This window comes from Mya arenaria, chromosome 5, assembly GCF_026914265.1.
Source record: "Mya arenaria isolate MELC-2E11 chromosome 5, ASM2691426v1".
Taxonomy (NCBI): domain Eukaryota; kingdom Metazoa; phylum Mollusca; class Bivalvia; order Myida; family Myidae; genus Mya; species Mya arenaria.
In genome coordinates this window covers 28,643,865-28,659,684 of record NC_069126.1, presented here as the reverse complement: position 1 = coordinate 28,659,684, position 15,820 = coordinate 28,643,865, and the positions used below count along the sequence as shown (strand labels likewise).

The 15,820-nt window shown below is 33.0% G+C and overlaps 1 protein-coding gene across 1 annotated transcript; it reads left to right on the top strand.

Moving 5' to 3' along the window:
• The first annotated feature begins 10,299 nt into the window (after positions 1 to 10,299).
• LOC128234341 (uncharacterized) lies at positions 10,300 to 15,550 on the top strand. Its single transcript, XM_052948524.1, has 2 exons — positions 10,300 to 10,652; positions 11,840 to 15,550. Exon 2 carries the CDS (start codon positions 12,344 to 12,346, stop codon positions 13,547 to 13,549), a length of 1,206 nt encoding a protein of 401 aa, XP_052804484.1. The 5' UTR covers positions 10,300 to 10,652; positions 11,840 to 12,343; the 3' UTR covers positions 13,550 to 15,550.
• The last annotated feature ends 270 nt before the right edge of the window (positions 15,551 to 15,820 follow it).

Here is a 15,820-nt window from a genome sequence, read left to right as displayed (position 1 = left end):
CTTAAGATTATTTTTCAGTTATGAGCCTTGTCTGAAACTGTTTTTAATTGATGTTCAACATCTTTTATATGGATTCTACAACACCACCGTGGTTGTAAGTTATTAGAGACTACACCCTTGAAAGACTTGTTTGTAAAACAAGCGAATAACAACATATTCTTAATTGCGGTTGAGTTTATACTTATCCATAACATCAGCGACAATTTATTTACCTAATATAAACAGAGACGGAAACAATATGTCCAAAAAAGACAAAATATAACTAAACGTAGTCAATTGTGTTCCTACGTGTACGTCAAACAGCGGAAGGGTAAAAAAAAATCCGTTGAATGGGGTTTTGCCTTGTCAGTAAAGCCATATGCTTTCAACCATTATATGCAGTGTCATTAACGCTAGGCTTGAACGTTTAACTTCCATAAATATCTCAAGATAAGAAATAACCTATACACATTGCGGGTTACCAAGTTAATAACGCAAACTTAACTTTCATTGTAAAACTATAATGAAAATGAAAAGAATACCGTATCTGATAGTTTGACACTGAAATGAAATAGCTACAATTGATATTATTTATTATGTGTTACATCATACATTTTCATTCTCATTGTTATTGCTTATTTCTTTGAAGAGCAAATCTTAAACCATTTTGAAAATGAAGTTTCACACTCAGGTATTTTTCCCAAAGGAGGAAACTGTGCGAAAATGAAAATGTTTGCTTCTGACTGAACAGAACTTTGATGTGTTTTTTTTTTAATTTTCCTTTCTGACCAAGATATGATAAATGTGTAGCGACATAACAATTATGCACTTATTTGAAATGTAAGTTGTGATTTATTCATTGTGTAATCGCTTTTTTACATTTAAGAGCCAAATGTCCTTTCAGCAATTCCCCAATTTCCTGACAACGTTTCAATCCCAGAGTTGGGTTGTGAACAATGCCTGGTCGGAACGGTTGGCTTCTAAATGAAAGTGGAATGTTTTGTGTTTGGAATCAGCAAGAAAGACACGGTACACAATTTTCGTTTTTTTTATATTAATTCAAAAGCATTTTAAAGATATGCCACTATCGTTGAAAGGAATTGCAAACAAAAATCCATAACAATAAACGCAAAATTAGGAAAATATAAATATATATTTATATATTTCATCTGCATAATTTGCATATAATGAAGAAGACTGAAACCGATCTTCATGATAAACAGAGAGTTACTATTGCATGGCACTGAATAAATAAACAAAGTGTATTTTTTCAGTTGAATGCAATTCGCAAACACAATTTTGATGTTTATACGTAAGACGATTCTACCAAAATTTATTTAAACCTAAGGAACCATACTAATACTTTGCGAATTTTTGGTGATTCCATAAACTGTATTACAGTTAAATATCAATGTGTTGAAGGACATGGAATTGATTCTCAAGCAAAAAAGTCGAAAAGTACCCCATGTTAACGTGGACGGCTCTTCATGGTATCGAGCAGTTTATGACTACATGCCGAGTGAAGAGGATACAGATCATACAGTTACTTGAGAGGCTACTAGAGATGGCCAACACCCTGAAACAGTATCAATCAGTCTTATCGTTCTGCGTAAGTGGTTTTAAATTAATCAAATTAATTGGTTTTAAATCTATCATATTGTAAAACAAGAAAATAAATTTACCGTATATGATAAGGAATACAGAGAAACAGAAACAGTGTAATGTAGCGATGTTTTAACTCATATCAAAAAGGGAAAGCAAAGGTATAAGGCCACGAGTTTTACAAAATGCGTTAGTTATAAGTAAGTGTTTCTACTCAAAAGACAAAACTATTTGGCGACATTGTCATTTGTAATATTATTTTTCAATTAATCGTGACGGTGAATCTTGGCAGACTGCTTTTAGGCAAATTTCTTGATACGACGTTATTATAATTATGTAGAGAGTCATAATTGTTTAAATGATTCCTTTCACCAATCACGACCGAGGCCTATTTCGATATCAACAGTATTTATTACAACTTGAAAAGACATACCAGTTAATCAAAAATTGTAATGCAATATTATGAGATGAGAAAACTGATAAAAAGCGCAATTGTCAAACTAACACGAACATAAATTTAAATGCATATATTTACTTATAGAAAAACCATCGATTCCTACAATAACATTGCCGGACTCAATTAAAGAAGGGAAAAATGCAACTCTTTCATGTCAAACCTCTAATGCCAGACCGGAACCAAGACTCTACTTGATGTACAATTCAACAACATATAATACAAGCAACAGCTTTTCAAAATCTGAAGGCGATAAAAACAGTTAATGCTGAAACAATCCTAGAAAAACCTTTCAGCCGATATGACAGCACTTTGAGTATATATTGTTGCGTTGAGTTTAAAGAGTATTACAAAAGCACAAGGAAAATGAAAACGAAATGCTCGACTTCTACCATTAATGTTTTATGTAAGTATATTTCAGTTAGAGAAGTTCATTTTAAACATATTTAAATGCCAAGTTTGGTCAAAACTACATCAATCCTTTTAATATTGATTCACCCACGTTCAAAACAGAGAGCAATGCGTGTTTATCATGTATCAATAAAATACTAATAATGAGCAGTGAAAACCATAAAGAGAATGTTTACATCAAATTGTAGTTTAATGATTTGTTTAACGTCTTGAGTGGACACTTTAAGACGATTGTTCTTTCTTAAAAAATACATGACAATTTGACAGGTTCCAATCATTTCACGTATTTAAATAATGTTTGAAAAGTTATTATGAATTTTTTTGTAATTTTCTTCTTTAATATGAGGAATACCATTATATCATTATCATGATGAAGAAATGCTATTCGACATTTTACGTGTCAAAACTTTAAAAAACAATACAACCCGACACATTTACAGTGCCATTTTATCGGTTGTTTGTGTACATGATCCGTGCTATATTTAGCAAAAAGTAGATCGTAGTAAGATCTCTACGTACGGTGATTCACCAGCGCCCAATCAAAGCGTTGCTTTCTTGCAAACCCACGCCTACAACGGTCAGGAAATGTCGACCGGTTCATGCAAAATGAACACAAGTTTTATCGTTCAGAAAAGGACGAATGTAAATATTCAGTACAAAAGACATACAATTTTATATACGTCATAAGTTACAATACAGTGGTGTCATTGCTTAATACAACTTTTAGACAAATTTTAAAATCAATCAGCAATTTGTAACAATAAAAAATAAGTATTGCCACTTGTCTAAAAACAAAACCACTATCTTACTGTAACCAAAGCCATACTGACTAATACTTCTTTAACTTTTGTTACCCAATTATTTCTATCAATATTGTTTGACGTTTTAACATAACGTAACAATGTTTGGGGTTGCTATAGGTTTGTATATGCAGAGGTTTACACAAATAGTTAATACATTTGAAATAATATATCACGCAAAGTGGAACACGACCACATTCACCTAGTGCCATACACTTAGCACTGATTTTTATAAAAAATATACCCATTTGATTAAGCATGGCGTTTAATTGATATACATATGAAGTGTGTTTATTAAGATTTGAGACATATGTTTCATATGTTATCTTTCAGACAAGCCGTTCATTAGTTTTTCTCCCAATTCCTCAATAACGACCTACGTGGGTGACAGTATAAGCGTTTTATGTCAATGTGACGCAAACCTAGCAGCTAAGATCGAATGGTCAAATACTACTCCGAATAACATAGGTACTTGTTTAAGTCTGATTTGATTGCTTTAAAGCATAACATAATATACAGGTACAAAGCAATATGGCCATTCGCTTGTCAAAAAACAGAAATTTAGTCTGAATGAAAATATGCCATCATATTATTTATGTATAACTAACACTTGCTTACTCAGGTAAAAGAACTGATGTCAGTCTAGAGCTAGACATGCAATTTCAATCCACTGGTCGCCATAAATTCACTTGCACTGCGAGAAACACAACTGGTTCGGTTGAAAATGTGGTGTTCATCTTGGTCGAAGGTATTTAAAGGTAGTTAATGAAACCCTGCTGGAACGTTAACTTGGAGGTGATAATAAATCTCGTTAAGTGCTTCGCTTAAGAAACGAAAAAAGAAAGAGTTTAAAACCTTAAACAAATACTGACTGTTTACAAAACCTCAAATTATACCGTGAGTGATATGATTTTTTTTTCACGATTCGCGTTAAAAATAAAACCATTTATTGCCACTTAATTTCCAAGATTCTTCGGAAATTATAATGCAAAATACTACTAGGATTGGCGTTTGGAAAAATAACAGCGGCTATAAAGACTGAAAACGAACTCTGCAACTTCAATGAAAACGCCCGTATTGAGCTGCAAAATGAATAATGTCCACGCTTTTTATCATTTTTGCTATGTATGTTTCCATCATCTTGATAGCTTTTTGGAGATTATGGTTGCAATATAAAGGACACATGTATTAAATTTAGTTTATTGTAGAAAAAACTTCCGAACCAGCAAAACCGATTCCAATGCCTACGTCACGATCCACTGGTAAAGTCATCTCTTCCTCCATGCTGATTAGAATCATTTGCGGGTGTCTGGCGATTCGACTTATCGTTATAATAGCATTCATTTGCGTGATTGTATGGAAAACACGAAAGAAAACTTCGACGAGAGACCGTTCTGATAATGTGCATATACAGGAGCGCCAACCGTACGTTCTTCTCAATTTAAAATTACTCGATCACATTTATAGTGTCATTTATCAAAGAAATTGATATTCTTTGAAATGTTTAAAGATAGCATATTACAGCATAATTATTGTCCGTTTAGAATAGATTTAAATTTGAACATTTTCTTCACTGTTATTGAAAACATTAGATGATTTTCGGCTTCGATTTACAAAATTCTGTTAAATTATGTGGTATCTGCCAGTTGCTGTTTAGTGTCATAAAAATAAACTTAATTCCAACATAGTTTAAACATCAACCAATGCTGTATGTAAGACCCTTAAGACTATCAATGACTGAAATTTCCGCGGATCAAACGAGTTATTCACTGATAAAGAAATGTACACAGTTAATGTCAGGGACTTACACTGTATTTGATGATGACACAATGATTGTTTAATCACAAACCTAATCAGTTATACCTTTATGTTTTTGCAGGAGTTTTCATCCGCTAGGTAATAGCATGCAAACTGTTGCATCTTCAATGTGACCTTTCATTCTTCGTTCGTTCGGAATGCTTTCGTTACATTTTAACAACTTTTGTACGAAAAGAACATAAGCATTGCTTCTATTGGTATTGTCCATGATGCTTTGTTGATTAATACCTTTTTCTTTTCGGTAACATGTTACCAAAAAGGGATAACTGTTACAGGTTCTAAGTTACTGGAATGAATTGTATTATTTCTGACAACAGTATGGGTTTGATAAAAAAAACACTCAGTGTTTTAAATCAATTTATGAAGCAAACCAGTTAACTAAAATACCAATGAATAAAGTAATGGATTCAGAAAGTACTGAAGTAAATATTAATATTTTTGAAAAGATACTAATCACAACGATCCCGCTGGTTCCAATCACGGTGATGCTCCTACTTGCTGAACCGGTTGAGCACACCTGTGTTGTTTAAAGGTCAGTGAGACATGCTCCAAAACCTCAGGTACGAATGTTGATAAGTCTTGAAAAGCACTATAGTGACAATGGCTAAAACTCCCTGTAGATAATATAATTTACACTCACTGCAGATAATTTGTTTTACACTCTCATCAGTGAATATGTCTAATATTCATGGAGTGAAAATGTTTTCCTGCAGTGGCTATGTCTTAATTTTCCTGTATTAAACATCTCCTAACCCCTCTGTAGTTCATATATCCTAATCTCCCTGTAGTTAATATGTCCTAACATCTCTGAAGTGAATATTTCCTAACATCTATGTAATGAATATGTCCTAACCTCAATGTAGTGAATATGTCCTAACATCCTTGAAGGGATTATGTTCTAACCTCCTTGTAATGAATATGTTCTAACCTCCCTGTAGTGAATATGTCCTAACCTCCCTGTAGTGAATATGTCCTAACCTCCCTGTAGTGAATATGTCTTACACCTCCTGTAATTAATATGTCCTAACTTCTCTGTACTGAATTTGTTCTAACCTCCCTGTAGTGAATATATCCTTACCTCCCTGTAGTTAATATGTCCTAACATCTCTGAAGTGAATATTTCCTAACATCTATGTAATGAATATGTCCTAACCTCAATGTAGTGAATATGTCCTAACATCCTTGAAGGGATTATGTTCTAACCTCCTTGTAATGAATATGTTCTAACCTCCCTGTAGTGAATATGTCCTGACCTCCCTGTAGTGAATATGTCCTTACCTCCCTGTAGTGAATATGTCTTTTCCTTCCTGTAGTTAATATGTCCTAACCTACCTGTAGTGAATATGTTCTAACCTACCTGTAGTGAATATTTTCTAACCTCAATGTAGTGAATATGTCCTAACCTCATTTTAGTGAATATATCCTAAAATCTCTGAAGTGAATATGTCCTAACCTCCTTGTAATGAACATGTCCTATCCTACCTGTAGTGAATATGTCCTAATCTCCCTGTAGTGAATATGTACTAACCTACCTGTAGTAAATATGTCCTAACCTCCCCGTAGTGAATATTTCCTAGCCTCCCTGTAGTGAAAATGTCCTAACCTCCCTGTAATGAATATGTCCTAACCTACCTGTGGTGAATACGTCTTAAACTTCATTTTATGAATATGTTTGCTAAAACTCCCTGTTCTCAATATGTCATAAATTGCTTCTGTTAACTGTTAATTTGTTTTAATCACCTTGTCATGAATATGGCTTAAACTCCATCAGTGTCGTTAGTGTGTTTTTAACGCTTTGAAAATATGGCTAAAACACCCTGTATATAATATATCGTCTACTCCTTATTGTGGAAATGCTTTAGTCTCCCCAGTTAATATCTCTTAAATTCCCTGAAATATTAATAAAACATTAAATTATATATCACAAACCGATAATTATTATTATTATTATGCTGGTTTTTAGCCTCTCGATCAGTTTGTTTCATGCTTTTGTCAATTTCTTTGTCCATCTTTGAATAATGAGTTATACAAACATTCGTAGCAGTTGCTCTTTAACATGTGATTGATACCTTTCAACATATTTTTCACCATTTAGACCGAGGATAGAAAATTAGTGGAAAGATGACCAATTACCTATTTGTATTGCTCATCCCGATGTTTATGGTGATGTTTTAAAGAAAATTCGTAAATTAAAATGTTTCCAGCAGGTAGTTGGGCCGATAGACTCAATGAATTACTTGGATTTTATTTAAACCGTTGATACAAAGGCAATATTCTGAAGAGAACCTGCCTTCTAGTATTTGGAGATGAATTCCAGAAACAAAATATAGGGTTGAATATAGCATCCTTACATAACTAAGCTTTCAGTCCTTTGATTTTATGAAGATTTTGCTAATTGAGGTTGTCTTTAAAACCTTTTTTGGCTGACTCGGAGTGTTTGGGCCTGTGACTTCATTTTCTTCAAATATTTTACATCTTCAAATCATTTGGAAGGAAATATTTGCTATTACATGTCGCTTTTATTTTTAATAATGTTTTCTTTATTTGTTCCCAGTTTTATTACAATGATGCTTTTTATTATAAAACACTATGATCACACAGTTATTAACCTTTTAATTTATAAGGCAGACTGTGTGTAATGCTCATAGTTTCAAAATATGACTGCATCGTATCTTTGAAAAGTTTTATCATTAGGTGCTCTGAATTGTTTTCCTCCGTCTGCAGATAGAGTTAGGACCTCTTATCATAAAAGTACTTGGGGTTTACCTATAAGTTTATTATTATTTGTTTTATTTTTGTTAGGTTTCTTCAAGATAAAGCATACTTTGATAAGATTTACCTTTTGCGTTTATTCTTTATTTAAGATTGTTGGGATAAGAGTGAGGTTTGTGCACTTAAACTGGTTTAAACTCCCAGTAAATTTACATTTTACTGACCGTTCCAAGGCGGTACCTAACAATCGTTAATAAACATACCTAGTTTGTATATATAGTATGTATGCAATGTGCTGTTTGTGGAGTATTGTGTTGTTCTTCCATGTTTCTTGATTGGTATTTTGTGTTTATGTTCTATGTATTTGGCGTTTACCCAGTGACATTGACCTGGGTTTATGTTTAAACTGGTTGCTACTGAGCTTGTTTCTGTAGTTTTTCGCATCAGTATTTAGTCAAAATTTGTTCTCGTTCGAAAGAAAATGCATTTAGATTAAAATATCAGCTAAGAAAACAGTATTTAAACAAAATGAGTGTGAAGAAGAAAAGAACGTGAACAATGACAAAATCATAACTGTTTTAATAAAACACGACAACAACATACAACATTTATGGGCAATTTGAATTCAATACATTTGACCTTCTCTTATACTTTCTCATAAGTATTCTAACGTTAAGATTTGTTCACACTAGTTCTTCATTACGTTACTTTTTGAATTTTTGTCTTATACCATGCAACATCATCGTCATCATCTTCATCATCATCATCATCGACGTCGTCGTCGTCGTCGTCAATGTCATCGTCATCGTCATCACCACTGATATTATATTTTGTTTTAGAGCTTGTCTCAAGTATCAACTTTTAAGAATCTTTATCTAATCAGTAAGATATACTTATTGAATCATTCGTAACCACATCGTACCGATTATTTACTGAAACAAAGATTTCACCAACGCGAATGTCTGTTTAAAGGTTATGGACGATGTGTCTTCAATGTTTGTTTATATTCAGGGAAGCGGTTGAATTCTACAATAACATGCCGGACTCAATTAAAGAAGGGAAATATGCACATATGTCTTGCAAGGCCTTCAATTCCAGATTGGAGTCTAAACTCAACTTAACGTACAATTCAACAACTTGCAATGCAAGCAACAGCTTTTCCAAAATAAAAAAGCGATCAAACAGTTAATGCTGAAACGATCGTAAAAACTTTCTGCCGATATAGAAAGTATGACAAAAACATACCGAGAATTGTAATGAATTGTATAACGTCTGACAATGATGTTTAAAGTAAGTAAACCTTAGTTAAAGGAGTTCGTTATGTACAACAGATTGAAATGATTTAATGGAAAATTATGAAAGGAAGCATTTCTGCATGCAGATCTGTATCACGTCAAGTTGCGTCCTTTATAAATATCGTACCTTATCTTAAACAGTTTCACCGAAGTTTCTACTTACAATATTTTGGAATTAAACTGATATTATGTTCTGTTATAGAGCATGTTCCTGATATATCAATTAAGCATATGCTCAAGATTTTATGCAAAACTTACTTTCCTTTTCCGTTTGCGTACAAGCCATTTATTAGGGTGTTTTTCATCTGGCGATTCGTAGCAAGGTATCAAGCGTCTTTCATTCTCGCTTCAAATGCTTTCTAACCGTTTATAATTGGTACTTTTTAGTCCCATTTGTACAAATCCTCTTACTAGTGCTACAGGATTTCATTTTTATTTAAATAATTAGTCAAAGATTTGTCAAAAAGTGGAACGAATAAGTTTAAATATGAAATAATAAGTTTCTATGTATTACTAGTACATATTTTTCTATATTAACTATGATTTGGCTTCTGATCTTATATTGAAAGAGAAATAACATTACTTAAAAGCATTTTGAGCATTAGTCTATTGAACGATATAAGGGAAATAACTAAAAGAATATGGTTTAATACTGTGTATTGATTGATTTCCCTTTTTAACAACACGTGTGCTTTACACATGCTCAATTCACTTCAAATAGAAAAACATGTCATAATTCCTGAAACTTTGATACCTTGGGTATCTACTTTTGCTTGATTTATCATTTAGAGTAGTTTTTTTATTGGCTGAAATGTATTTTCGGGGTAGGACTTCAAGAATATATGTATAGTTATAGTCTGCATATATGCTCGTAACGCCTTAAAATGATGTCTCAAACTGATCAATTTTCTTTTACTTGGCCTGTTAAACCGGAGTGTCAATATGCACCTGGTACACATAAAGTCGTGTGCTATACACGGATAGTATTTAAATATGTCTGACCGAAACAACGTTTCTTTTACTTTTGTTATAACATGTAAAATCAATAAAAATGTCATTAGTTTGCTTTTAGTCTTAAGTGATATCCCGTACCCATTTGATTTTATGTTTAAATCATTCAGTTTTATACACGGAAATAACAGGTATGACATAACTGCTATTATTTTCCTTATTTATGACTTGAAGTTCATTCATAGTTTCCCTATGATGTACGTAGCTTATGCAATATTTGAGAAGTTTCAAAATACTTCCTTCTTCGTTCGAGTTCATGTAACCTTTTGTTTCAAGTTTCAAGTAATCGCAATACTTGCGAAGTTGCGAAACGCCTTCTTCCTGCTCGTGTTCGAGTTCGTGTGGAATATTGTTTAAGTTTGAAGTTCTTCAAAATTTATTTTAATATCAAGGCTCTATAAGAGCATGTGACTTGAACAGAACAACGCGTGCAGCAATACACAAACACGAGTATTCAAAATTAGTATGAACAGATGAAAGAACGGTGTTAGACAGTGTATACAATTTTAAATGCTACATGGATTATGAGTAAATTAAAACTGTTTTACACAAAAGGAAGAGATTCAACAGGTTTGGTTTGCAACACATTTGTTGTTCTGATTTGTAAGAGCTTTAGCGATTTACAAAGTAACGTGATGCATACTTATTATTGATATCTCTACACAGATGATATTCAATGTAATAATGAAATTGAATATATGTTACAAAGAAAGCGGGCTCTTTGATTATTTTTCAATATTTTAAAAGCGATACGTATTTTTCAATACGTTATAAATGATTTAAACTTTTTCATATATTTATTTCTAAACCAATGTGTTACCATAAACCGCCTTTAAGTTAATGATATTCTGATAGGCCAAGTCTCAAGATTTCTTCACATTAGGAGTCTTAGTAGAACTTATACCAGTATTGTTGTGTAACTCCAATTTTGTTCTATGCAATATTTTACACATGCTATTCGCTTTGGCATTGACAACCTTATTTCAAACATGTAAACCCCTTGTCTTGATCTGCAATTACTAGTGTTTAATATCATGTTCGCAATCAATTAAACGATACGAATTCAAACAAATCAACTTTAAAATAATTTTACAATAATACAGAACTATGTCAAAGTATATGTGTATATTGTACCAGTTTAAATAATCCAGCCGACATTCAGATCAAATGGACAATGTGTTATCTACATCACACAGATTTGGGTACGCGTGCGCAAATCAAACTTTAATTCATCACAATTAAACATGAGCCATTTACGGCAATCAAATGAACAAAATAACGACGCAAAACACAAATGTCCGCCAGCTTCCATGTGTAACACAAATATGTATTCATTTTAAGTTATATTTTAGCGATGAATTGAAATAAAACGCTGTTTAAAGGTAGAATCTATAGGCTCACACGATGTTGACCGAAAGCGCCACATGAACAAACACCACAGAATACTTTTATGTTTAACCACGAAGATTGATTTACCAAACCTTGCCTTTTAAATAATTGGCTTTAAAAGAAACATATTGTAAATCGCTAAATAGAAAGCAAGCAGTGTAAAATTAAGGAAGAAAATCAGTTCAATAAATTGTTTCACAACCAAATTTGGAAACTTCACTACAGCTTATGTACTTCACTTCATAGAGATATACTTTATCGTTTTCAAATTCAAACTGTATATTTTAATTTACTCAATTTACTAAAAGCGCCTATGATTTGCACAAAAACATATGATATTACTCAACCTTTTTTTGTTTTAATTTCAGAACGATGTACTTAACCACACGACCAGTAGTTCTATTTACAATAACAATTACATATTTTGTGAATGGATGTTTAAATACACCTGTACAAAAGGGTCACTTTTCGCCGGTTACAAAAAGAAATGGCTATTTGATACCAGAAAAACAAAATGAGGAGAAGCAATTATCACTTCGTTTACACTTAAACATTGCTGACCAGCAAAGTCTAGGTAGTGTCGACAATCGATTAGTGATCAATACGTCAGAAAGTAAAATTCGTAAAACTGATGCTGAAAATGAAATATGCACTTTAAAAATTGACTCACGATCAATCAATAGGTTTCGGCATGCAGTTACAAGCTCAGAAAGCAACTTTGTTTTCTTAAATCTAACACCAGCCTATGACTCAGGTATTGTTTTAGGCATCCCGTACTTATCATTGGAGATAACATTTGGATATGGACATTTTGGGGACAGAAAGGTGCTTTTGAATTCCTCAAATGGCCTGCTGAGTTCGGCATTTGGTCAATGACATTGCTGTATGCAAAGGTGATAAGAAAGCCTTTGAATATACCTCTACAACGAAAATCAGGTAACTGCCTTAACATAACTGTTGGCAACAAAGACGATGATAAGAAAATTGCGAAGGCGTTAAAGAGTTTGGTAGATGAAATGATGACAATCGATGCGGATATGTACGGACCCAGCTTCGTCTGTTACAAGAAGCGAATGTACATAGAACCTTACGTTCTTTGCAAACACATGGTATGCCCAATAGAAGCTGTGAAACACAAATGTTGCAATTACTTCTACAATAATACTTTTGTTCCAAAAAGGGAGACGACGTGTAGAGAGCAAACTTTGAAATATGACACCATCTGGTGGGCTCTTCCTAGCATTGTGTCTGTCACTCTGTTCATATATTCTCCTATTTTCATCATGTACACACTGTACAGATGTTTTTCGCAGCAAAAGAGTACCATTAAGTTATCTGAAATTGAAAGAAGACGTCTTCCACGTCGACTTTCAAATGTGGACGTAGAGTACAGTCATCGATTTCAAAACGAGGACACATTCATATTTGAAGATACCAATCATGTTACCTTGGTCAACACTTTGTTTATACCAATGAAAGAATGTCATGACGGAAATGACGGTGATCAAAGCAATTGTGTGAGTTGTTATTTTGGGCGATGTGCACGATTATTTTTTCCATTCCTAAGTTTCATCATAATTGGACTTCAACTTTTACTGGATTATATATTTTTATATGACTTTGTCATCGACTCCGCCGATAGTGGGGTACTCCTTGGGTTTCGCTCCATGGTAACAGGTTATTCAAAGAGCAAAGAGAACTTCTTGCCGTATATCGGTGGTCCTTATGTTGCTCTAGCCTGCTATTTGCTTATTACTGAACTACTTGTTGTGATGCCTGCATCACCGATGAACCTTCTAGCTGAAGCTGTATTGGTGAATCGAACATCAAGGTCCGAGTTTGAATCATCTCCAATTTTACTCACAGTAAAAAGGATCGGCATATTGGGTTCTAAAAATGTGTCTGTGGCAAACGGGTATTACAAATTATACAGTCTTTTTATTGCACAGTTTTTCATGCTCTTGAATATTAAGTTTTGGAAGCATGCCATCGCAATTCAATTACTACGCTGGAGGAAAATTAAAAGGAAAGTTGGATATGTTTCGTTTTACCATTTTATTTGGCACTGTGCATATTAGAGCTGCTATTATCGCTGCTTATATATGGCCTTCCGATTATTTCATTCGGAATAATTATCGTCAAAGCATACTGTAGACCTCTTCGAAGACACGCTTTCCTGTACTTAAACGGTTTAATTGGAAAATATATTTGGACAGCAGTTCTCGTGCTCGCAGTTTTATATTTTCTGTTCATGTTTGGAAATATTTTCCTCGACGCAACATTATTTATATCGCGTGTTGCTATATTTACTTTTACTGGGTTAGTTGTCTATCCTAAATCATCATATGGGTACATGATTTTTGTAATCACCGTATTTTATTACATTTCGGAGAGTATAAGTGAGTATTCCATGAAATATCGTCAACTACTTAGTGATATCGTTAAAATAGCAAGTTCACTGGAAAGGGGGAACACTTGTTTGCAAAGGAGGATGATTTGTAAGTATAAAGGTAGAAAAGCAGTTCGGGAATCATTGTTTGAACTTGTCGTAGAAACCATATGCCCGAGGCGAAAGCTTGTATTTCTTACATTCCTTAAAACTGTCATTGTTCTTGGGATTCTTTTGGTGTGTATCAATCTGCTTATTAAGACGGACAGTTTCAATGAACTTCATATAATTATGCATGTTGGAACGGCTTTATTAATTTGCGCAATTCCACAAATATTCAAACGAATTTGCAATAATAAGCAGAGACATAGCATTGCTGGACACTATGGAAAGGAGCTTACGCATACTGTAAAAACGTATTTGGGATATTTTGAATAGGCGGACAGTGATAGCTCTGAGGATGACGCACATCCTTTTTATACTGTGTGATTCGGAACAAAATCCTCTGGAACTCAATTGAAGAGCAAGACGTGTCAAACAAGAATTAATTATAAAGAACAAGCAGCATAAAAATGCACGTATTCTGAAACAATATGTTTAGGTTTTTTACACACATATGTGAAATTTGGATACCTTGTGACATCGTTGTGTTTAGATATCATTAGAAAATGATTTGTATCCACAAAAGGAAAATGCGTCCAATTCAAGAAGTTGAAAATAAGAGCAAATATATAAACTGTAATAACTGTATGATGTACTTTTGGTTATCTAGTTTACATATTAGTAAACAGGAAAATGATATATTCAGAATAATACCAAAATTGATTTCGGTTACCAGACATAAATTTTGAACATAAAACATTGTAGCCGTCAGTGAACTAGCTTTTTCTGCGGGGTTTGACTCCATAATTAGATCCATAAAACATGCTGAAAACAGATGTACCCATACTCTTTGTTAAATACATTATCACCCCATTTGGTGCCAAGCATCTGTTGTAATTTATTATTAATGATATTGCCTCGTGTGTATAGAGATTCAAAATGTGATTGTGATGTTATATATTTAATTGTTATAATTGAATAAGAAAAATGTGCTTGTTTTAGAATGTGTGACTTGAATTTGCATTAAACTGAAACATCACGACGTTAAACCAAATATGTAATTCTTTAAACAGAATCATCTTAAAATATGATTCAACTTAATTTTACCAATTACTATATGAAACTTTTTTTCATTTACGCATTTCTACCTTGAGTTTCAAATTAAAAAGAAACAGTAACTAGTGTTTGAAAATGCAAAAGATGTTGAATTCACACTTTTAAGCCATTTGTACGTGAATAGAGTATACAATTGAATTATAAGTTATTAATCAAAAGAGCTCTTGTCTTGCAATACAACATATAATTGTACTTCTAAAATTGTAATGGTGTGATTAAATGAGCATTTCATTGAATTACCGATTGCAGTATGTAAAATGCTTAAAATATTGATACAACTTATGAATTAGAGTACTGTCCCTCGATATACTTTATGTATTTTTCCATGTACAATTATCAAGCTGTTTGGATATCTTTGGATATTTTTCAAAAATGTCTTTTATTAGTCTTCATTCTCAAAATTAATGCAATTTTAAATTTGTATCTATGTGACAAATCGGACAGAATAAATAACAGTGTTTGTTTTGCTCAAGTGCGGTGTTTATCTTCCTTATTTTCTTCTTGACAAACTTTTATTGTCAAAATTTTACTTCCTCAAATGCAATGATCTCACCGATAAGAGTGTAATCCACACCTCATTTCTTACCGAATACGTATTCATTGTGATCAAACTCCAGTGTGGTAAATCCTATAAAACCGTGTTGAGATTCTGCGTACCAAATGATGCCAGCCCCCTGAATGTAAACAAATACATACAGTAAATGTTTATATGTTTTATAATACAGCTGTTTTCATATAACAC

Coding starts and splice junctions, on each gene's coding strand:
- LOC128234341 (XM_052948524.1), top strand. CDS start 12,344: ATGACATTGCTGTATGCAAAGGTGATAAGAAAGCCTTTGAATATACCT.